At 41.3% G+C, this 25,891-nt stretch overlaps 1 protein-coding gene across 2 annotated transcripts in view; it reads right to left on the bottom strand.

Annotated features, from left to right (window-relative positions):
- Positions 1-4,273: 4,273 nt before the first annotated feature.
- The window catches only part of LOC106560682 (AF4/FMR2 family member 1), a 93,576-nt gene continuing 71,958 nt past the window's right edge, over positions 4,274-25,891 (bottom strand). The window contains exons 13-19 of one of the 2 annotated variants that reach the window (XM_082978804.1): positions 18,700-18,763; positions 18,441-18,577; positions 16,692-16,763; positions 16,404-16,497; positions 16,110-16,150; positions 10,114-10,340; positions 4,274-9,874 (exon numbers count right to left, since the gene is read on the bottom strand). In XM_082978804.1, the coding sequence (XP_082834930.1) occupies positions 9,750-9,874; positions 10,114-10,340; positions 16,110-16,150; positions 16,404-16,497; positions 16,692-16,763; positions 18,441-18,577; positions 18,700-18,763 (760 nt within the window). In that variant the 3' untranslated portion in view covers positions 4,274-9,749. Of the gene's footprint in view, positions 9,875-10,113; positions 10,344-16,109; positions 16,151-16,403; positions 16,498-16,691; positions 16,764-18,440; positions 18,578-18,699; positions 18,764-25,891 lie in introns of both variants that reach the window. The other variant, XM_014123796.3, reaches the window with a different exon arrangement.

Here is a 25,891-nt window from a genome sequence, read left to right as displayed (position 1 = left end):
GTGTTGCTGTTGTAGGCGAATTAACCTCTTCACGTGTCTATTCGACGTTCGCTTCAACAGGTAAACCCTGTCAGAACCCGTAGCATTCGGGTAGCCACCCAATGCGTCCTCTATGTCAGCTAGGAACGTCTCAGTATCGTTTGGCTGACCTGGAACGGGGTCAAAGGTGGGGAAATTCTTGACGAGTTTGTCAAGGTATTCCGCGCCAAGCGGGCGGAGAGGGTTGGCTTCATCCTGTGGAGAAATTGGGGCCGACAGGCCAAGAGAAGCCAAGCTTTGGCTTTGTTGGCCAAGAGGCTCCATATTACTCAGTGCCGAATGGCCAAGAGGAGAAGACTGAGGGACACATGATGGAGGCAATGTCTGAAACCTATCGTCTTCACTCCTTTGAGTACCGGACTCCGGTTGCTTGGATGGGTAGTCATACTGTAGAGCGTGACCATTCTGGACTTCCTCCAGATGGTACCTAAGAGTGGTCTTCTGCTGCATTGCAGAGTCCACTTGAGCGCTTAGAGTACCAATTTTGGACACGTGAGTGTCACACCTGCTCCTTTCGGTCTCAAACTTATCTGTCATGGTTTGCAGATAGAGGTCTCGAGTACGGAGCGAGAGATTCAGTGATGAGATTTCCTTTGCTTGCTTAGAAATCAATATTTCCATCCTCATCACCTGAGTTCTCTCATCATTCATTTGGTCAGCGACTTCAATAAGTTCTGCTGATTTGTCATCCAACTTAGTCATTGTGTTCATCAACTGATCGTCTTTGGTCTGCAGAATTTGGAGTAGAACATTGTTACCTTGAGTAACGTTCAACAAAACTGCCTGCATGTTATCAAATTGTGCGCTCCTGTTTATAGATAACTCAACAGATTTATCTAGTTTGGCGTGGACTACATCGCATTTAGTTTTGGCTAAATCGAGTTGTTCCTGCAGATGACGATTTTGTTGGAGAGTTTGTGCTCGTTCATCGTCATAAGTATTTGCAATTACTTTTAATTGTTCCGATTTCAAACGCAGTTCCTCGACTAGCAGAATGTTTTCATTTCCTGCTTTTGTCAATAGTTGCTCAGTTCTCTCCACCTGTGCCCTCATGTTAGCCATGTCTTGCACGTGCTTCAGCTGTGCACTGTGGTATTGGACCGATGCCAACCTTTGATGGCGATACATAAGTGCTAAAGTGGAGAGAACAGTCACAAAGCCTGTATTTGATGGTTGATTTTGGAGAGCGTTCGCAATTTCGGCTGTTGTTTTTCTAATGGCATAATTAGGGTTGGTATCACTGCTGAGGTCAGAGATCAATCCTTTTATGGGTGGAGGTTCACTAATTAGCGGAGGAGTGGTGACCACCTCCTTTGGTAGCTTGCACATTATTAGAAAAATTTAGAGGAAAAATGTTCCTATTTTTTTTCAATGTTTGGGTTTGGAATTCATTGGAAGCTGCAAAGACAAGTTTAATCTATTTATAGATGTTGACGAACCATCAGTACTGTACCAGTAATGTGGAAGTTGGACGTGAATGAATTTGCAAAAGCAAATTGAATTAATTAATCAATGCCAATGATTAATCCTACCTGGGTAGGCTATCTGGGTATTAAACTTGAATTAACCTGAGAGGTTGCTTCATCCAGGTTAATATGGGAAGTTTAAAAGTGTCTCATTTGATTGCAAGAACATTAAGGTATGTTCAACAATTTAACTTATTAAATTGAATGAGATGATAATCCATACAATCTCCATTGATTGGATATCATAAGTGTAAACAGTAGATTAAATGTTGGGAGCACTTCCCACTATGGTACACTTCTTACTTATGCCGAAAACTCATGGGATTCCCGCGGGGCGGGACTTCTGTCAGTACTGGATTACTGAATGGGTTTTGCAAAAACCAAATTTTACTGATTGATCAATTTTAATGATAAATCAAACCTGTATAGGCTATTTGGGATTTAAACTTGAATTAACCTGAGAGGTTTATTCATCTAGGTTAATGTGGAAAAAGATTACAATGTCTCATTTAGAAAACTCATCAATATGGATATTATTTAAACTTGAGAATGTAAATCTGGCAATTTCACTTATTAGTTCAATTGAATAAGACATCGATATCCGTCTGGATATCACGAGTAACGACTTGAGTGTCACCTGACTAATTCTACTTGAAGCAAAGTACTGGTGACTCTTCAAAGGTCCCTGCTGGCACACGCTGAAGTCCAACTCAAGTCGGATGAATTACCATGTGGCACAAACAAAATGGCTGTTTTACCTTTTGTTAGCTTAGCATCTCGAGCAAGCTAATGCTACTTGATGCCTGAAAAGTGCTCAACATAGGATTCCCTTGGCAAGGGAAAGGTTTTACGTATAACGTATTATGTTCAAACACTTTCCGGCGATATTTGACGATGTTTTAACCGGAACTCGCGGGAAACAACGAAATGCACCGCGGTCTACTCGCATCGAAACGCGAGAGACAGAGAGATACTTATCGCTGGTCAAGCTAATCTCTCCTAAATTTCAATCGGCTGGCTCTTTGTCCTCGCTCGAGAAATTAATAATGACCTAGCCAACACGCGTCTGAAACGCGAGAGGCAGAAATACTTAGCGTTTGGCCAAACGCGCTATTTCTCAGATAGCTTTATCAGCTATCATACATACATACATGTATAGTTTATGCTACCCACTGACTACGTCAGAGCACAACACGGAGGCGATTCTCCAGAGCACACACGCACCAATAATTCCAGTCTACAATTCCCATAATGTATATAATCAACTTGGTATATTATGTAATCTGCTTTTCAATTTTATATATGCTGAATCAAAATAAAAGCTTCATCCTATTTTAGATTCCTCGCACGGGGGCTCCAATATGTCGTGTCTTTGGCTATGCCGGATTAAGTGATATGACATGCTAATTTATACATACGGCTGTAACTTTTCTTGAAAGTACTAATGTTACTGTCCCAACTACAACAAAAATACTTAAATACATGTAATGTTGTCCTTGAAACATTTCAATGAAATACTGTAGAATTCCATTCCTATGGAGGATTGCTTTTCTGAGGAGTGTTTATAGCGCCAACCGGTGGCATCAAAGCCTATCATTGGCCAATACATAACATCAGCAATCCAGGGTTTAAATAATTGGTCACAACCCAATGCTGGTGTCAAGTAGTAGCTAGCAAGCTCTCCCAACAGTCAAGAAGCAAAAAGATTATCTTAATCCGAGAAAAGTGTGAACAACAAATCTCTCGCTGTCCACGGGGCGATTGTAGATCATTGTCTAATTAGTCCATCATATTTATGCAATGACTGTATATATGAATGAAGTCATCGAACACGACACCATTCATTCCTACGTGAATACTTTCTTTTTTTTGACATTTGAATGTTTATTGGATAGCCAGACAGCTGGCATTCCTATCAAGTTAACTTAGCTAACTAATGTTACACAAAGTGACAGTAAGCAAGTGTAAAAACAGAACACCCCATTCTAATAGCGCATTTGAAGCCAAGGACGTCGGGTTAAAATGGTGTCTCATGGAGACATAACATGCGCAGTTTGAGCTACTCCAGGAAGTGACGGTGCAGGCTAGATCAGTGCTGCCCTCTCATTGAGGATCTCAAATTGAAGGCCGACCAGGGTATGGCAGGCTGCCATTGGAAACTAAATTATCCTTAACTTCTGTGTGCGATTTTTAAATAAATCAGTTCAACGACATACACCTGATGCAATAGAAGCAATTATTGGTGCCATGATTGTGTTCAGACATATATTTTTTTATATCCACAAATATTGAACACACTTCCATTGACTATAATGGGGGATCTTGTTTGCTACAAACAATGCCTGCAGTACCACAGTCAGCCTTGAACTTTGTGGCTTCAGTAAGAGGGGGCAGTCATCCTCCCCTATAGTTATGTAAGGAAGACCAGGTTATCATCATAAAAGGTTATAGACTCAGAAGCATATTTGCAAAAGTTGCTAAGCCTCGGAGTTCGCCGTTTTTTTCCCCTCCTCAGCTGACCTGCAACGGACCATCTCAAAATGTGTCCCCCTGTTCAAAGTACCCAATTCCCTTGAATGACAATGTTTTATAGCAGATATCAATGCCCTAATTATGGATATCTGATTCAGCTAGTTAAGATCTTGTTGAGCAGCTAATTAGTAGAATCAGTTGTGTTAAATTAGGGTTGGACTGAGAACCCACAGGACTGTAGACCTCCAGGAAGAGGGTTGGCAGCCCTGGTTAAGAAGAATAATTCACACAACCAGCACATTTTCCCCAAAGTTTATTGCGTCAAACATTTTACACTGCAGAGCTCTGGTCTAGATGGCAGAAATGTACAGTTGAACCAGTTTAACATTTTCAACAATTCATCTTCATCTACAGTGGCCAAGCTACAAAACAGCCTCTTTGGAAAAAAGTAACTTAGAAGAAAAGAAAACCTAAATTGATTGCCAATCAGTCTTTATACGCCTGTACATTGCATCTCAAACTATTTACATATTTTCACAAGGCAAAAAAGTTGAATTACAAAACATTTCTGCACAATTTCCCAGTAAAAGACCAAGGTGATGGTCCTTTTAGTGTGATATCACGTAGTTATTGACAATAATTAGAATTTTTCTAACAGAATACCTACAAATTAAGCACAAAGAATAAAGGTTTAAATGAAGCATGACAATTAAGCCTAAACTATGAAAGGACATGTAACTAGTGGTGTGGGGGCTGTGCTTTGGCAAAGTGGGCAGGTTTATATCCTGCCTGTTTGGCCCTGTCCGGGGGTATCATCGGATGGGGCCACAGTGTCTTCTGATCCCTCCTGTCTCAGCCTCCAGTATTTATGCTGCAGTAGTTTGTGTGTCGGGGGGCTAGGGTCAGTCTGTTACATCTGGAGTATTTCTCTTGTCTTATCCGGTGTCCTGTGTGAATTTAAATATGCTCTCTCTAATTCTCTTTCTTTCTCTCGGAGGGCCTGAGCCCTAGGACCATGCCTCAGGACTACCTGGCATGATGACTCCTTGCTGTCCCCAGTCCACCTGGCCGTGCTGCTGCTCCAGTTTCAACTGTTCTGCTTGCGGCTATGAAACCCTGACCTGTTCACCGGACATGCTTGTTGCACCCTCGACAACTACTATGATTATTATTATTTGACCATGCTGGTCATTTATGAACATTTTAACATCTTGACCATGTTCTGTTATAATGCCCAGCCAGAAGAGGACTGGCCACCCCTCATAGCCTGGTTCCTCTCTAGGTTTCTTCCTAGGTTTTGGCCTTTCTAGGGAGTTTTTCCTAGGGAGTTTTTCCTAGCCACCGTGCTTCTTTCACATGCATTGCTTGCTGTTTGGGGTTTTAGGCTGGGTTTCTGTACAGCACTTTGAGATATCAGCTGATGTACAAAGGGCTATATAAATACATTTGATTTGATTAACATGATATAGAAACCAGAGAAATGTGTTTTAAGTAGTAAGTACAATGTCGAATGTAATCTCAAACAGGACAACATTTCATGTGCAGTGCTGACATCCAAGTTGGGAAACTCAAAATATTATTACTTACAAAGCAGCCTACTTGAAGGAAGAAAAATAAACTAAAAGCCATGGTACTGGAGTGTACTCTATTCATAGTTTTCATATTTGTGGTAAAATAAACATAACGCATTGTTCTTTTGTGGTTCCATGTGCAGCCCTTATATATTTGCACTCCAATAGAAATGTTGTTTTCCAGTGAGCCACAATTTATTTATTTTACAGTATAGTAACAAACCAATTCAAATAACTAAAATGGCCCAGATTGAGTAAATTATAGGCAAAAGTATGGTGGTCCAAACCACTCTCCAATATTTCATCAAAAACAGTGTTTCATTAGTGCTTTCTTTAATGTTCTAAATATATTGTTTTTCTTATAATGCTCAGTTTTATAGCATAACCAAAACCTTACAACAAGCAAGAGGAAAGACTGACAGGTCATTCATTCTTAAGAACTCAAAGTGGTGTTTTCAGACCAACCCATAGAACACTAAAGGAAACTGAAAATACATGCAAATGATATGCATGTTGGCCATTTATCTTGCTGTAAGCATTGAGGTGTTAATGAGAGGGCAGGATGGGAAGACAATATCAGAAGATTGATGATTGATGCAAAAACAAGGAACATTAGTATTTTGCTTTGATAACATCTGTTAAACAATAAATAACCACTGATTTAATCAATTGCAAGTTTGTAATTGTAATACCATCAAACCCCACCTGATTGAAATGAGAATAACAGATACTGTGTAGGGCCCAAATTGAACACAGCGCTTTAAAAGGGAAATGCTGCCATTAATTCTACAGGAAGACAGTAGGGTCTACATCTCAGTCTTTAAACTCCATGAACAGGCCTAAACATACAATATACAATTAATACTCCTCTAGACATTGTCTGTGCCACAAATGGGACCATATTCCCTATATTGTGCACTACTTGGTCAAAAATAGAGAATAGGTTGCAATTTGGGACACATTTATCTAGAGATAATGGGCAGTTGAGTCAAAGGTCAGTAGTAGTTTCAAGTACTGCACTAAAAAGCAGCAATAATTTAGATGATTTTGAAAACAAAACTTGTCAATGTACATACAGGATGTGACAGAGCAATGCAAATGATGTAAACACAACCAACTGTCAGTGCTTTCTCACGCTGCCAGTCAAACAGTGCATCCTTTCCAACGGTCATGATTGTTAGTATAGCAAAGGGCAGAGTAGGACTTGACTTTCACAGACTATCGTGCTCTCAAAACTCCTAGCACATACATAGTCACTTGACTTCTGTTTTTGGGACTCGCTGTGTCAATTATCCATGATGATGCTACATTCAAAAAGTATTACATTTGGGAAGACAGACTTAAGTCTCCTTTAAACATCTAAGGCACACTTTTGTTGCTACTGAATGATGCCATTTCTGTATAAAAACTGGAAAGATGCACAGCTTCAGCTCGTGTGTGAAAAGTCTCTTTATGATTAGATTGCCGAATTAGAGTAAACGTTCTTAACCATCAGACTAAGCTACAGTCCCCCACTTCCCTACCTCCCTTCCGACTGCTCTGTTTCCCATGTGCAGTGAAAATTAGGTAGTTAGTTACTTCTTCCTGTCTGAAGATAATGAACCAGGGCTACTGGTAAAACTGTACTGCATCATAGACTATTTTGCTTCTTATCTAAAATGTTGTAGATTAAGTTATTGTTGATAAAAGGAACTTAAGTTCAGAATCCAACTCAAATCAAAGCATACAGTGCATGCGGAAAGTATTCAGACCCCTTAACTTTTTCCACATTGTTAGGTTACAGCCTTATTTTAAAATTGATTAAATAAAAACATTTCCTCATCAGTCTACACACTAACACAATGACAAAGCGAAAACAGGTACATTTTTGCAAATGTATTACAAATAAAAAACAGAAATTCCTTATTTACATAAGCATTCAGACCCTTTGCTATGAGACTCGCAATTGAGCTCAGGTGCATCCTGTTTCCATTGATCATCCTTGAGATGTTTCTACAACTTGGATTTAGAAAAGGAACACACCTGTCTATATAAGGTCCCACAGTTGAACATGCATGTCAATGCAAAAACCAAGCCATGAGGTTGAAGGAATTGACTGTAGAGCTCCGAGACAGGATTGTGTCGAGGTACAGATCTGGGGAAGGGTGCCAGAAAATGTCTGCAGCATTGAAGGTTCCCAAGAACACAGTGGCCTCCATCATTCTTAAATGGAAAAAGTTTGGAACTGCCAAGATTCTTCCTAGAGCTGGCTGCTGAGCCAAACTGAGCAATCGGGGGAGAAGGGCCTTGGTCAGGGAGGTGACCAAGAACCCGATAGCCACTCAGAGTGCTTCAGAGTACCTCTTGCGGAGATGGAAAAACCTTCCAGAAGGACAACCATCTCTGCAGCACTCCACCAAATCAGGCCTTTATGGCAGAGTGGCCAGACAGAAGCAACTCCTCAGTAAAAGGGACATGAAGGCCCACTTGGAGTTTGCCAAAGGCAATTAAAGACTCTCAGACCATGAGAAACAAGATGCTCTGGTCTGATGAAACCAAGACTGAACTCTTTGGCCTGAATGCCAAGCATCACGTTTGGAAGAAACCTGGCACCATCCCCACGGTGAAGCATGGTGGCAGCAGCATCATGATATGGGGATGTTTTTCAGCGACAAGGGACTGGGACACTAGTCAGGATTGAGGGAAAGATGTATAGAGATCCTTGATGAAAACCTGCTCCAGAGCACTCAGGACTTCAGACTGGGGTGAAGGTTCACCTTCCAACAGGACAACGACCCTAAGCAAACAGCCAAGACAATGTAGGAGAGGCTTTGGGACAAGTCTCTGAATGTCCTTGAGTGGCCCAGTCAGAGCTGGTTCTTGAACCCGATCAAACATCTCTGGAGAGACCTGAAAATAGCTGTGCAGCGACGCTCCCCATCCAACCTGACAGAGCTTGAGAGGATCTGCAGAGAAGAATGGGAGAAACTCTCCAAATACAGGTGTGCCAAGCTTGAAGCATCATACCCAAGACGACTCAAGGCTGTAATCGCTGCCAAAGGTGCTTCAACAAAGTACTGAGTAAAGGGTGTGCATACTTAAGTAAATGTGATTAGTTTTTTAAATTGTATATATTTGCAAACATTTATATAAACTTGTTTGTGCTTCGCCATTATGGGGTGTTGTGTGTCGTTTGATGAGGGGGAAAAAACAATTGAGGGGGAAAAAACAATGTAATCCATTTTAGAATAAGGCTTTAACGTAACAAAATGTGGAAAAACTCAAGGGGTCTGAATACTTTCCGAATACACTGTATTTCTGTTATGACTGAATTAACATAGTGGTCCCGTCCTGGCAGGTAGATTCAATCTCCTATGAAGAGAAAAGGGTAGAATAATAAACATACATATTCACAAAAAGTGTCAAGGGCCATCTTGTGGCATGTACATTTTCCATGGCAAAACCAATTTAAAAATACTTTATGGAGCGCGGAGATACTCGTTATATTCTGCAGGAGTTGACCAATATTATTATTACTATTATTATAGATGGGTCTGGGATGGATGGATACCTGTAGTTCTATAGGCCTTTTCAGCTAGGTGAAGTAAATATTGGCCATGACACCGCTTTTGATCAAACAAACTTTTACTGAAACAATATATTAATAGTAATAATGATAATATAATAAGGCTAATAAATAAGCTTTTTATCATCACTGCTTTGCATTACCACAGGAGAAGGGTGGGAGGACTCTTTGACCCCTCCCAAAAGTCAGTTCTTCAGCCAACCTTCCCACTGTCTAACCCAGAGGGGTGGCCAGGCCAGTCAGTTGGCTGTGTGACAAGTTATTCAGAAAGGGAGAGTCGCATTCAGCTAACTACAGCTCTAGCAGGCCCTGCTGCCTCCAGAGATCCAGAGGTGGATGTGATAGTTGTTCTGTTAATGGACCCATCCATGTGACCAACAGAGGACGAGGAAGTGTGTGTGTGACACAGGGTCTCTGAACTTCAGTTTCATAGGTAGTTGAGAAAAATGTAATAAACATGTGACTTTGTATCCATGTGAACAACTTGTAGAGGGACTTGGTATCCTGCCTTCATCTGATGGCCCGTCAATAAATAAATAAAGCCAAATAGGATGTCCTGGACAGGGTTATCCAGGGCTGGGTACTGTAGGCAGGAGTAAGGAGGGCTGTGTAGTGTTGTGTGGGGTTGAGAAACGGTCACTGTGTCTCGCGGGTGTCCAGTCGGAGCCACTGCAGTCCCTGCCGTGTGTGACGCACCAGAGAGCTCATGGTGGAGGTCAGGCTCAACTGGCCCAGAGCTGAGTCCAGCTCAGACAACAAACCTAGAGACACACAAAAAAGAGAAGAAAAGAGCCTGGATAAGTCAATACCAACATTAGATAGAGTAGCAGGAAAGAAATGCTCACATGAATATTACAACCGTCTACATCACCAGTATTTTTTCCCCCAGTCATCATGACCTCTAGTGATGATATATAGAACTACAGCTATAAAGAATCTGTTCAGGTGTAATAATATCCTTGTGTAAGACTATTTAACCTTCCCCTCTGCTCCTCCTTACCACTGCCTCTGTGTGCCAGCTCGTCAGCCTGCTCCCAGATGTCGTGAGCACTCAGGAAGAGTGCTGTGATGTTGACGTAGGACGATGCCACCTGCTGGATGATCTGGGGAATGGCTACGGTGCTCACATTGCCCATTCCCACCCCACTGCTGTGGTTGGAGCCTGGCCCAGAGCTGGCTGTGCTGGCAGGAGACGGCATGGGAGACATGGGGGATGGTGTGCCCGTGCTTCTGGGAAAGAGAGGGTAGGGTGGGGCATGTATCATATAGATCATTTTTTTTATTTTACCTTCATTTAACTAGGCAAGTCAGTTAAGATCAAATTCTTATTTTCAATGACGGCCTAGGAACAGTGGGTTAACTGCCTTGTTCAGGGGCAGAACAACATTTTTACCTTGTCAGCTCAGGGATTTGATCTTGCAACCTTTCGATTACTAGTCCAATGCTTTAACCACTAGGCTACCTGCAGCCTCGGATGAGACTGAGCACATAATATGATGATTTCCAACAGTATATATACACTTATTAATAAGTGGGTTGAATTAGATGTACAGTCGTGGCCAAACATATTGGCACCCTTGCACTTTTTTCAAATAATGCACCATTTCTTCCAGAAAACTGTTGAAATTAACATATATTTTGGTATCCAACTATGTTTGTCTTCGGTGTGCAGTTGAACAAAACAACCAGAGAATTATCTGAGGAGGTCAGATACAAGATTGTAGCCAAGCATGGACAATCTCGAGGCTACAAGTTAATCTCCAGAGACCTTGATGTTCCTGTTTCCACCATAAGTAATGTAATCAAGAAGTTTAAAACCTGTTGGGGATAGGGGGCAGTATTGAGAATTTTGAAAGAAATATGTGCCCATTTTTAACTGCCTCCTACACCAACTCAGAAGGTAGGATATGCATATTATTAACATATTTGGATAGAAAACACTCTGAATTTTCTAAAACTGTTTGAATGGTGTCTGTAAGTATAACAGAACTCATATGGCAGTCAAAACCCTGAGACAATTTCTAACAGGAAGTGTGTATCTGATGTGTTGAATTACTTTTAAGCCTATGCCATTGAAACACACATTGACGTATTAATCATTGAGCACTTCCTACGCCATCCACTAGATGTTCCCAGTCTTTACAAAGTGGTTTGAGTCTTCTACTGTGAAAACTGACTGAACAAGAGACTTTGAACGTTGGTCATAAGCGGATGGCCGATACTGCTCTGGCGCGCGAGTGCATGTTTGGGTACTCTCGTTCCCATACGTTTTAAAAGAGAATGCAATCGTCCGCCTTAAATATTATTGAAGTTCTGATTGAAAAAGGCCCTAATGATTTATGCTATACAACGTTTGACATGTTTGAACGAACGTAAATATTTTTTTCCCCCTCTTTGATGAAGACAAGTCCGGCGGGCGTCGTTCATGTTTTTGAGTAGCCTACAGGACGCGCTAACAACACAGAGCTTTTTGGACATAAATTATGATCTTTTTTTAACAAAACTACATTTGTTATGGACCTGGGATTCCTGGAAGTGCCTTCTGATGAAGATAATCAAAGGTAAGGGATTATTTACATAGTATTTTTGATTTTAGATGACTCCAAGATGGCGCCTAGTCTGTATCGCAAAGCCTATTTTGCTTTTGGTGACGCCTGTCTTTGCATTGACAAAACATTACACACAGCTATTTTCAATGTACTGTCCTAACATAATCTAACTTTATGCTTTCGCCGTAAAGCATTTTTGAAATCGGACAACGTGGTTAGATTAAGGAGATGTTTATCTTTCAAAGGGTGTAAGATAGTTGTATGTTTGAGAAATTTGAATTATGACATTTAATTGTTTTCACATTTGGCGCCCTTGATATTTCGCTTGCGTCCCACCTAGCCCATAGAGGTTAAGGCCCATGCCACTGTAGCCAACCTCACTGGACGTGGCCGCAAGAGAAAACTTAATGGAAGATTGCAGCAAAGGATTGTTTGAATGGTGGAGAAAGCACCTCAGTCAACTGCCACACAGATTGAAGCTGACATTCAGACAAGGTACGACAGTTTCAACTCGCACCATCCGTCACCAACTCAATGAAAGGGGGTTATATTGTAGGAGACCCAAGAGGACCCCACTGCTGAGTGAAAGACATATGCCCGACTGCAATTTGCCAAAACACAGCTGAACATGCCAAAATCCTTCTGGTAGAATATCCTGTGGACAGATGAGGCCAAATTACAGCTTTTTGGAAAAGCACATGTTTACAGAAAACAAAATTAAGCTTTCAAAGAAAATAATACCTTCCCTAGAGTCAAACATGGAGGTTCAGTGATGTTTTGGGGTTGCTTTGATACCTATGGAACTGGTTGCCTTGAACGTGTGCATGGCATCATGAAATCAGGTGAATACCAAAGGTATTTTGGAGCGCAATGTCGGACCCAGTGTCAGAAAACTGTGTCTCCGTCGAAGGTCATGGGTCTTCCAGTAGGACAATGACCCGAAACACACTTCAAAAAGGACCCAGGAATGGTTCAAGACAAAACGTTGGACTGTTCTGAAGTGGCCAGCAAGTCCAAATCTAAATCCCATTGAAAACTTGGGAGAGATCTGAAAACAGCAGTTAGGAGAAGGCACCCTTCTAATCTGGGAGAACTGGAGCAGTTTGCACAAGAGGAGTGGGCCAAACTGCCAGTACAGAGGTGGAGGAAGCTCATTGATGGTTATAGGAAGCGCTTGATTGCAGTTATTTTGACCAAAGTCTGTGCTACCAAATATTAAGTCTAGGGTGTCAATAATTCTGTCAATGCCATTTATGTTTATTTTCTGATTTAAATGGATATATTAACTTCTGAATCAAAAACAAAAAGGTTCTGTAATGTTACGTTACTTATGAAGCCTTTTTTATTTAAGCAGTTGTCAAAGTACTCAATTGATTCCCCAGTGGGTGAAAATTTGCTTTGGTGATGAAAATTCAACTTCCTTATGTTATAAAATAAATGTTACCAAGACAAATATGACTCTTCATGTTCTGAATCATTCAGTGCGGTCTAACATATTATTAACATTATATACAAAAAGTCAGATTTTGTGACCTAATAAGCACTGAGCTCTGTTGACAAAGCGCTGCCGCTTTCTCACAGCATTCTTTGAGGATTTGACGCTGTGGTGGTCGTCTGCAAAGTTGTTTCTGCGAGGCGCAAAAAGTTAAATTAACATGACGCGAGCTGAAATAAATGTAAAAGGCTTTGAAAATAAAAAGCTTGCTCCGTTGACATTTCACAGAGATATGCTTGTTTGTTCACTTTAATAATGTTTACATACTGCTTTACCCACTTCATATGTATACTAAACAAAAATTTAAAACCCAACATGCAACAATTTCAAAGATTTTACTGAGTTACAGTTCATATAAAGGAAATCAGTCAACTGAAATAAATGCATTAGGCCCTAATCTATGGATTTCATATGACTGGGAATACAGATAAGATATCTGTGACCAACAGATGCGTAAGAAAAGTTAAGCGTGTGGATCAGAAAACCGGTCAGTATCTGGTGCCTCATGCAGCACTAATCATCTATTTTGCATAGAGTTGATCAGGCTGTTGATGTGGCCTGTGGAATGTTGTCCCACTCCTATTCAATAGCTATGCGGAGTTGCTGGATATTGGCGGGAACTGGAACAAGCTGTCGTACACATTGATCCAGAGCATCCCAAACTGCTCAATGGGTGACATGTCTGAGTATGTAGGCCATGGAAGAAATTGAACATTTTCAGCTTTGTTTCAGAACATTCAATTATCTGACAATAGCTCTGGTGGACATTCCTGCAGTCAATATTCCTGCACACTCCCCCAAAACTTGACACCTTGAGACATGTTGTTTTACAAAACTGCACATTTTAGAGTGGCCTTTTATTGTCCCCAGCACAAGGTGCACCTGTGTAATGATCACACTGTTTAATCCTCTTCTTGCCACACCTGTCAGGTGGATGGATCTTGGCAAAGGAGAAATGCTCACTAACAGGGATGTAAACAAATTTGTGCACAATTTCTAGGATATTTTATTTAAGTTCATGAATCATGGGACGGACCAACACTTTTATATTTTTGTATTCTAGTCAACATAACTACTGCTGTCCACACACCTTTTCTATTCATTCCCAACATTCCCTAAAAACTTTTTCCACATTTTGTTGGGTTACAGTCTGAATTAAAAATGTATTAAATTGAGATTTTGTTTCACTGATCTATAGAAAATACCCAATAATGCTAAAGTGGAATTTTGGTTTTAGATTCTTTTTTTTACAAATTAATAAAAAATGAAACGATTAAATGTCTTGAGTCAATAAGTATTCAACCCCTTTGTTATGGCAAGCCTAAATAAGTTCAGGAGTAGAAATTTGCTTTCCGATCACATAAGATGCATGGATTCACTGTGTGAAATAATAGTGGTTAACATGGTATTTGAATTACTAATAAGATTGTACCCCACACATACAATTATCTGAACGGTCCCTCAGTCGAGTACTGAATTTCAAGCACAGATTCAACCAAAAAGACCAGAGAGGTTTTCCAATAACTCGCTCTGATATGCAGATTGGGTAAAAATAAACAAAAGCATACACTGAACATACCTTTGAGCATGGTAAAGTTATTAATTAGGATTTGGACGGTGTATCATTAGACCCAGTCACTACAAAGCTACAGGTGTCCTTCCTAAGGGAACCGCTCAGGGATTTCACCATGAGGCCAACGGTGATTTTAACACAGTTACAGAGTTTAATGGCTGTGATAGTTTTCTCCTGAGGATGGATCAACATTGTAGTTATTCCACAATTTTCACCTAGATGACAGAGTGAAAAAAGGAAGCCTTTACAGATTACAAATACTCCAAAACAGGCATCCTATTTGCAACAAGACGCTAATAGTAATACTTCAAAAAAAAATGCAGCAAAGAAAGTAACTTTTAATGTTTGGAGAAAATCCAACAACACGTGACAGAGTACCCCTCTTCATATTTTCAAGCATGATGGTGGCTGCATCATGTTATCGGTATGCTTGTCAACAGCAAGGACTGGGGAGTTTTTCAAGACAGAAAGAAACAATGGAGCTAAGCACATGCAAAATCATAGAGGAAAGACTGGTTTACTCTGCTTTCCAACAGATACTGGGTGAGAAATTCACCTTTCAGCAGAACAATAACCTAAAACACAAGGCCAAATTTACACTGGAGTTGATTACCAAGAGGAGATTGAATGCTCCTAAATGGCCTAGTTACAGTTTTGCTTGAAACTATGGCAAGACTTAAAAATGTCTGTCTAGCAATGATCAACAACCAACTTGACAGACTTTGAAGAATTTAAAAAAGAATAATGGACAAATATTGCACAGCCCAGGTGTGCAAAGCCCTTAAGAGACTTACCCAAAAACAGACTCACAGCTGTAAACACAGCCAAAGGCGTTTCTAACATGTATTTACTCAGGTGGAATACTCTGTTGGAACTAGAAACATAAGTATTTCACTGCACCTGCGATAACATCTGCAAAATAATTTGTGTACAAACCAATAAAATGTGATATCTTCAAAAAATAACAGGAATTTCACATTAATATGAAAAGGGTATACTAAAATATGAAAATACATGTCATGTCTAAAAATCGATTTCTAGCATCTCTATATTCTTATATGTCCTCCGTATTAGAGAAGAAAGTTGCTATTATCCAGATTTTTTACCACTCCCCCCAGCCTCCATTGATTTAGTCACCCTAATTTTAGCCTTCCTACAAGGGTAAAGACTCCAATAACTTCTGAACGGATTATGATATAGACATGAGGTTATTTTACTCATTGGTCAAAAGATTTGTTTGATTGGACACCCTATGAGAGAAATAGTTTGTACAGGAAATCAACCTAACACTAATAATTCTGACTAAATGCTAAAGCAGGAGACAGGACACACAAAGGGAAAATGCTGAGCAGAAGACAAACACTAGGTAAAATACTTACTTTGAGACACATTGGGAGGGAGCTGCAGACTTGGAGGAGCTCTGAAAAAGAGAATTTAAGATCCAATTCAGTCAAACTCATTTGCTATTTAACCATGTCTCTACACACATTGACAATTTGATATTCATTTGAATTTACACAAACATACTTTTTGATTACTCAATATGAATCCAAGAACTCAACTAGTTGTGTGCTCAGAACGTCGCTGCCATTTATTTTCCAGTGAATGTGTGTACACTACACACACAAAGACATGCAGAAACAAAGGACCAACACGTGATCCTTGAAGCCTACCTTGAAATGATCCGTGAGGGTCCTTGAATACTTAAGTGCTGTTTCTCTTTTGTAGCGAAACATGGCCATCTGTAGAAGGGACTGGCACCTCATACTGACAGACAATAACAAAAAGGTTACATTCTCATAATCCTCTGCAGGAATACTTCATTTCACTGACTTGAGGTAAAATGGATCCAAAGTGCCACTACTTGACATTTATGTTACATTTAACAGAACTATAGTAAACTATTGTGTGGTGTAGCAGGGTATCTATTACATATAGTAGGGTCCTGGTTATCTAGTTACCATAAAATTGTAAAATCCTTGTCTGTAACAGGGGCAGAGGGGTCCACAGAACCCTTCAGTTTCAGTATGAACCTGAAAGAGTAGAGGTGGCATTTAAAAAACGAGAAAAAGCACAGGAAACGCAAAGGTGAGTTTCACATCCTGTCCTAGACCACATACCCACATTTTGTTATGACAATCAGAAGTGGAGGGTAAAGTACTTCATAGAGTGATTACTTAATAATTTGATTGTTTCATACATTTTTGGGTCACACTTTATTTGGATATTGATGCTCTACAGAAGGTCATACTATCAATGACGGTAGGCCATCATTGTAAATAAGAATTTGTTCTTAACCGACTTGTCTAGTTAAATAAAGGTTACATAAAAAAATATTTGTTGATAAGCCACTGCTTGCTAAAGTTATGGTTAGGTTTAGAATAAGAGTTAGGATAAGGCTTAGAGCTATGGTTAGTAGATTTTTTGAAATGTTACTGATAGTCTGTAGAGCAGGGATGGGAAACTTTGATAGCGGTGGGGGGGGGTCACAAAAAAAAAAAAGGAACTCATCATGAGGGGTCGCAGTGGCTTGTTGCCTCATCCATACCCACACATGTAATCAGTCGGTCTTTTGGAGGCCCTGAGCAAAATATTGTCTTGCCATAATATGGACTTGGTCTTTTACCAAATAGGGCTATCTTCTGTATACCACCCCTACCGTGTCACAACACAACTGATTGGCTCCAAAGCATTAAGGAGGAAAGAAATTCCACAAATTAACTTTTAACAAAGCACATCTGTTAATTGAAGCTGGTTGAGAGAATGCCAAGAGTGTGCAAAGCAGTCAAGTCAAAAGGTGGACATTTTGAAGAATCTCAAATATAAAATATATTTTGGTTTGTAACACTTTTTTTGGTTACTACATGATTCCATATGTGTTATTTCGTAGTTTTGATGTCTTCACCATTATTCTACAATGTAGAATATAGTACAAATAATGAAAAATCCTGGAATGAGTAGGTGTCCAAACTTTTGACAGGTTCTGTACGTAAATTAGATTTCTGTATTTCATTTTTGATACATCCGTGAAATTCTTAATTGAATAAAACAAACTTTTGAATGTAGTTTCTATGACGTGCACCCCATTAAAAGACATACCATATAACCTACACAGGTTTTACATGTGTAGCTTGTTGGCACTATAGTCAGAGGCTCCTATGTGTAGCAATTTGAAGTGGTAGACCTCTAATTTCATGCAAAATGGAATTACAATTCTGGAATTAAGTTAGCTAAATGAGAAGGAGTAGGCTAGCAGGAGCAACTGACAGGTTTAATCTGAATGGAGTTGTAGAAAAGGACGGGGAGCGCAGCAAAATGGCCTCAACTAGCCTAGCTAGCTGACATCTGGCCATCGTCTCTTCTTTAAATCAATTTGATGCAGTAAAGACAGCCACTGCCAGATGGGATGACAGATAACCTATGGCATTTACAAGTTTGTCTAACTAGCACGAGTCAGAGGCATTTTTTTTCTCACTCTCCCTCCTGTCTCACACACACCATCGGGCCCTGACCATCCTCTGAGTCACGCAGGCTGCACAGCAAACAAGTGTCTAAGTTTAAATAAAGTCACCAAAAAAAAAGTGTTATACAACTATCTGGATATCCAACAAAAATGTCTTATTATTCATACCTGAAAATATTTAAAATGCCCACCCCTACTCATTGCAGCTAAGGTGCTCCATCTAGTACATATTGTTTGGGCTGCTTACCTTATCAAATCCAAGGTTTCAGCGAACATCGTATATGCCGACTTCGGGGTCTGGGGATCGGTTTCCATAGCGATGCCGCTCTCCACAAAGGACATGGCAGCATCGAGGTAGTTGAAAGCTTTGCCCACCTTATCAGACTAGAGTAAACAAAAATGCACAGACCTTGGTTTAGAATCCATTGAGATTGTCACAAATGAAAGAAAAATACTGAATTGAGAGAGAATGAGAGAAAACGGGAGAGTAAAAATAGGACTATTACCGTGGCATCTGCTTTGTGCTTGAGTTTTTTGGCTTCCTTCATATGATACTCCACTGGGTGCTGCCTGTGGGTGGCAGGAACAGGGGTATATAAACTCAGCAAAAAAAGAAACGTCCTCTCACTGTCAACTGCGTTTATTTTCAGCAAACTTAACATGTGTAAACATTTGTATGAACATAGCAGATTCAACAACAGACAAACTGAACAAGTTCCACAGACATGTGACTAACAGAAATTGAATAATGTGTCCCTGAACAAAAGGGGGGGGGGTGAAATCAAAAGTAACAGTCAGTATCTTGTGTGGCCACCAGCTGCATTAAGTAATGCAGTGCATCTCCTCCTCATGGACTGCACCAGATTTGCCAGTTCTTGCTGTGAGATGTTACCCCACTCTTCCACCAAGGCACAAACAAGTTCCCGGACATTTCTGAGGGGAATGGCTCTAGCCCTCACTCTCCAATCCAACAGGTCCCAGATGTGCTCCAACAGGTCCCAGATGGCCATGGCAGAACACTGACATTCCTGTCTTGCAGGAAATCATGCACAGAATGAGCTGTATGGCTGGTGGCATTGTCATGCTGGAGGGTCATGTCAGGGTGTGCCTGCAGGAAGGTTACCACATGAGGGAGGAGGATGTCTTCCCTGTAACGCACAGCGTTGAGATTGCCTGCAATGACCAAATCGATCCCGCGCCAAAGTACAGGCCTCGGTGTAAAGCTCATTCCTTCGACGATAAACGTGAATCCGACCATCACCCCTGGTGAGACAAAACCGTGACTCGTCAGTGAAGAGCACTTTTTGCCAGTCCTGTCTGGTCCAGCGACTGTGGGTTTGTGCCCATAGGCAACGTTGTTGCCGGTGATGTCTGGTGAGGACTTGCCTTACAACAGGCCTACAAGCCCTCAGTCCAGCCTCTCTCAGCCTATTGCGGACAGTCTGAGCACTGATGGAGGGATTTTGCATTCCTGGTGTAACTCGAGCAGTTGTGGTTGCCATCCTGTACCTGTCCCGCAGGTGTGATGTTCAGATGTACCGATCCTGTGCAGGTGTTGTTACACGTGGTCTGTCACTGCAAGGACGATCAGCTGTCTGTCCTGTCTCCCGGTAGCGCTGTCTTAGGCGTCTCACAGTACAGACATTGCAATTTATTGCCCAGACCACATCTGCAGTCCTCATGCCTCCTTGCAGCATGCCTAAGGCACATTCACGCAGATAAGCAGGGACCCTGGGCATCTTTCTTCTGGTGTTTTTCAGAGTCAGTAGAAAGGGCTCTTTAGTGTCCTAAGTTTTTATAACTGTGACCTTAATTGCCTACCGTCTGTAAGCTGTTAGTGTCTGTTAGTGTCTCCCAAATGTACAATGACCCCAAGCAAAATAACTTAAGAACAACAAAGTCAAGGTATTGGAGTGGCCATCACAAAGCCCTGACCTCAAACCTACAGAAAATGTGTGGGCAATGAGGCCTAAAAACCTGACTAAGTTACACCAGCTCTGTCAGGAGGAATGGGCCAAAATTCACCCAACTTTTGTGCAGAGCTTGTGGAAGGCTACCCGAAATGTTTGACCCAAGTTAAACAATGTAAAGGCAATGCTACCAAATACTAACTGAGTGTATGTAAACTTCTGACCCACTGGGAATGTGATTAAAGAAATAAAAGCTGAAATAAATCACTCTACTATTATTCTGACATTTTACATTCTTAGAATAAAGTGGTGATCCTAACTGCCCTAAAACAGGGAATTTTTACTAGGATTAAATGTCAGGAATTGTGAAACAGAGTTTAAATGTATTTGGCTAAGGTATATGTAAACTTCCGACTTCAACTGTAGGTCCTGGATGGCAGGACGCTTGGCCCCAGTGCTGTACTGGGCCGTATGCACTACCCTTTGTATTGCCTTACGGTTAGATGCTGAGCAGTTGCCATACCAGGCGGTGATGCAACAGGTCAGGATGCTCTCGAGGGTGCTGCTGTAGAACGTTGAGGATCTGGGGACTCATGCCAAATCTTTTCAGTCTCCCAGGGGGGAAAAGGTGTTGTTGTGCCCTCTTCACTACTGTCTTGGTGTGTTTGGACAATGATTGTTGGTGATGTGGACCCTGAGAATTTCTCGAAACGCTCCACTACAGCGCGATGTGAATGGGGCCTGTTCGGCACTCCTTTTCTATAGTCCACAATCAGCTCCTTTGTCTTGCTCACGTTGAGGGAGAGGATCTTGTCCTGGTACCACACTGCCAGGTCTCTGACCTCCTCCCTAAAGGCTGTCTCATTGTTGTCGGTAATCAGGCCTATCACTGTTGTATCGTCAGTAAACTTAATGATAGTATTGGAGTCGTGCTTGGCCATGTAGTTGTGAGTGAACAGGGACTACAAAAGGGGACTAAGCACGCACCCCTGTAGGGCCCCCCTGTTGAGGATCAGCGTGGCAGATGTGTTGTTGCCTACCCTTACAACCCAGGGGCGGCCCATCAAGAAGTCCAGGCTCCAGTTGCAGAGGGAGGTGTTTAGTTCCAGGGTCCTTAGCTTAGTTATGAGCTTTGTGGGCACTATTGTGTTGAACGCTGAGCTGTAGTCAATGAACAACATTCTCACATAGGTGTTCCTTTTGTCCAGGTGGGAAAGGGCAGTGTGGAGTACGATTGAGATTGCGTCATCTGTTGATCTTTTGGGGCGGTACGCAAATTGGAGTGGGTCTAGGGTTTCCGGGATGATGGTGTTGATGACCAGCCTTTCAAAGCACTCCATGGCTACCAACGTAAGTACTACGGGCGGTAATCATTTAGGCAGGTTACCTTCACTTTCTTGGGCACAGGGACTATGGTGGTCTGCTTTAAACATTTTAGTATTACAGACTCGGTCAGGGAGTCAGTAAAGACACTGGCCAGTTGGTCCGCGCATGCTCCGAGTAAACACCCTGGTAATACGTCTGGCTCCGCGGCCTTGTGAATGTTGACCTGTTTAAAAAGGTCTTGCTCACATCGGCTATGGAGAGCGTGATCACAGTCGTACAGAACAGCTGGTGCTTTCATGCATGTTTCAGTGTTGCTTGCCTCAAAGCGAGCATAAAATGCATTTCACTCATCTGGTAGGCTCACGTCCCTGGGCAGCTCACGGCTGCGCTTCACTTTGTAGTCCATAATTGTTTGCAAGCCCTGCCACATCCGACGAGCATCAGAGCTGGTGTAGTAGGATTCAATCTTAGTCCTGTATTGGTGCTTTGCCTGTTTGATGGTTCTTTTGAGGGCATAGAAGAAATCCAGCTAAGCATCTGGATTAGTGTCCCACTCCTTGAAAGTGGCAGCTCTAGCCTTTAGCCCAGTGCGGATGTTGCTAGTAATCCATAGCTTCTGGTATGTACGGTCACTGTGGGGACGACTCTGTCGATGCACTTATTATTGAAACCGGTGACTGAGGTGGTATACTCCTCAATGCCATTGGATGAATTCCAGAACATATTCCAGTCTGTGCTAGCAAAACAGTCCTGTAGCGTAGCATCTGACCACTTCCGTATTGAGTGAGTCACTGGTACTTCCTGCTTTAGTTTTTGCTTGTAAGCAGGAATCAGGAGGATAGAATTATGGTCAGATTTGCCAAATGGAGGGCGAGGGAGAGCTTTGTATGAGTCTGTGTGTGAGTATTTTTTCCTCTGGTTGCACATGTAACATGCTGGGTGAAATGAGGTAAAACAGATTTAAGTTTGCCTGCATTAAAGTCCCCGGCCACTAGGAGCACCACTTCTGGATGAGCATTTTCATGTTTGCTTATGGCCTTCTATAGCTCGTTGAGTGGGTATTAGTTCCAGCATTCTTTTGTGGTGGTAAATATAGATAAACTCTACAGCTTATCATGAGGTACTCTACTTCAGGCGAGCAATACCTCGAGACACCAGCTATTATTTACCAATAGACCCACACCCCTTGTCTTACCAGACGTAGCTGTTCTATCCTGCTGATGCACGGAAAACCCAGCCAACTGTATATTATCCGTGTCGTTGTTCAGCCACGACTCAGTGAACTCAGTGAAACATGCGATATTACAGTTTTTAATGTCCCGTTGGTATGATAGTGTTCGAACTGAGATCATCCAGTGAATTCTCCAGTGATTGTACGTTGGCCAATAGAATGGATGGTGGGTTACCCACTTGCTGACGAATTACTCACAAATCACACCGATCTCCGCACCCTGTATTTCCGCCTTTTCTTCACGTGAATGACTGGGATTTGGCCGGTTCTCGGAGAAGCAGTATATCTTTCGCGTTGGACTCATTAACTTTTTAGTGACGGGGGCAGTATTCAGAAATTCTGATGAACGACGTGCCCAAATTAAACTGCCTGCTACTCGGGCCCAGAAGGTAGGATACGCATATTATTAGTATATTTGGATAGAAAACACTCTGAAGCTGTTTCTAAAACTGTTTGAATGATGTCTGTGAGTATAACAGAACTCATATGGTAGGCAAAAACCTGAGAAAAAATCCAACCAGGAAGTGGTTTGTAGTTTTTCAAGTGATTGCCTATCCAAACTACAGTGTCTGAGGTCATTTTGCACTTCCTAAGGCTTCCACTAGATGTCAACAGTCTTTAGAACCTTGTTTCATGCTTCTACTGTTACTGGGGAGAGAATAAGAGCTGTCTCAAGCCTGGGACCAATGAGTTGTTTACTGCGCGGGTATGCAGGCGCACCGTTCTTTTTTCCTCTGTAATGAATACGCTATTGTCCGGTTGGAATATTATCGAAGATTTATGTTAAAAAGACCCTAAGGATTGATTGTAAGCATCGTTTGACATGTTTCTACGAACGGTAATGGAACATTTTGACTTTTCGTCTCTGGTTTTGTGCTCGCGCATTTTGCCTTTGGATAGTGATCTGAATGCACGAACAAAACAGAGGTATTTGGACATAAATATGGAGTTTATCGAACAAAACGAACATTTCTTGTGGCAGTGGGAGTCCTGGGAGTGCATTCCGACGAAGATCAGCAAAGGTAAGTGAAGATTTATAATACTATTTCTGAGTTTTGTTGACTCCAGAACTTGCGGGCAACTGTATAGCTTGCTTTGATGGCTGAGCTCTGTACTCAGAATATTGAACAATGTGCTTTCGCCGTAAAGCTATTTTGAAATCTGACACAGCGGTTGCATTAAGGAGAAGTGAATCTATAATTCTTTCAATAACGGTTGTAAATTTAATCAACGTTGATGAGTATTTTTGTAAATTGATGTGCTCATTCACCGGAAGTTTTGGGAGGCAAAACATTTCTGAACATCACGCGCCAATGTAAAATGGGGTTTATGGATATAAATATGAACTTTATCGAACAAAACATACATGTAATGTGTAACATTGAGTCCTGATGAAGATCAAAGGTTAGTGATTCATTTTAGCTGTATTTCTGGTTTTTGTGACACCTCTCCTTGCTTGGAAAATGGCTGTGTGGTTTTTCTTGTTTAGGCACTGTCCTAACATAATCTAATGTTAAGCTTTCGCCGTAAAGCCTTTTTGAAATCGGACAATGTGGTTGGATTAACGTGAAGTGTATCTTTAAAATGGGATATAATAGTTGTATGTTTGAGAAATTTGAATTATGAGATTTTTGTTGTTTTGAATTTGCCGCCCTGCTATTTCACTGGCTGTTGGCAGTGTGTCCCGCGGGTTGGCAGTGTGTCCCGCGGGATGCTAGCGTCCCACATGTCCCAGAAAGGTTAAAGAAAAAAATCTTTGTCCAGTTCGAGGTGTGTAATCACTAGTCTGCTATCCCAGAAGCTCTTTTCGGGCATAAGAGTTGATAGCAGCAACATTATGTACAAAATGTACAAACAATGTGAAAAAACACAAAATACCATAGTTGGTTAGGAGCCCGTAAAACGGCAGCCATCCCCTCGGGCGCCATTACTGGTGGTGGTAGTGTAATGGTTTGGGGATACTTTGCTGCTCAGGACATGGACGACATGCCTTAACCTGTTGGGTCTAGGGGGCAGCATTTGCACGTCTGGATAAAAAAAATGTACCCGATTTAATCTGGTTACTAATCCTACCCAGTAACTAGAATATGCATATACTTATTATATATGGATAGAAAACACTCTAAAGTTTCCAAAACTGTTTGAATGGTGTCTGTGAGTATAACAGAACTCATTTGGCAGGCAAAACCCTGAGACATTTTCTGACAGGAAGTGGATACCTGATGTGTTGTATTGACTTTAAACCTATCCCATTGAAAAACACAGGGGTTTAGGAATATTTTGGCACTTCCTATTGCTTCCACTAGATGTCACCAGCCTTTACAAAGTGTTTTGAGTCTTCTGGAGGGAGATCTGACCGAACAAGAGCCATGGAACGGTGATGTCCCATTAGACACCTGGCGCGCTACTTCATGTTGGGTACCCTCGTTCCAATACGTTATAAAAGAGTATGCATTCGTCCACCTTGAATATTATTCATGTTCTGGTTAAAAAAGGCCCTAATGATTTATGCTATACAACGTTTGACATGTTTGAACGAACGGAAATATATTTTTTCCCCTCGTTCATGACGAGAAGTCCGGCTGGCTTACATCATGTGCTAACGAGACGGAGATTTTTGGACATAAATGATGAGCTTTTTTGAACAAAACTACATTCGTTATGGACCTGTGATACCTGGAAGTGACATCTGATGAAGAGAATCAAAGGTAATGGATTATTTACATAGTATTTTCGATTTTAGATCTCCCCAACATGACGTCTAGTCTGTATCGCAACGCGTATTTTTCTGGGCGCAGTGCTCAGATTATTGCAAAGTGTGATTTCCCAGTAAGGTTATTTTTAAATCTGGCAAGTTGATTGCGTTCAAGAGATGTAAATCTATAATTCTTTAAATGACAATATAATATTTTACCAATGTTTTCTAATTTTAATTATTTAATTTCTGACGCTGACTTGACTGCCGGTTATTGGAGGGAAACGATTTCCTCAACATCAATGCCATAGTAAAACGCTGTTTTTGTATATAAATATGAACTTGATAGAACTAAAAATGCATGCATTGTCTAACATAATGTCCTAGGAGTGTCATCTGATGGAGATTGTAAAAGGTTAGTGCATCATTTTAGCTGGTTTTATGGTTTTGGTGACCCTGTCTTTGACTTGACAAAACATTACACACAACTCTTGTAAATGTACTGTCCTAACATACTCTAAATTTATGCTTTCGCC

The sequence above is a fragment of the Salmo salar genome, chromosome 01 (genome assembly GCF_965601325.2).
Source record: "Salmo salar chromosome 01, fSalSal1, whole genome shotgun sequence".
Lineage (NCBI taxonomy): Eukaryota > Metazoa > Chordata > Actinopteri > Salmoniformes > Salmonidae > Salmo > Salmo salar.
Note: the sequence above shows the minus strand (reverse complement) of the source record. Positions and strands in the feature narration are given on the sequence as shown.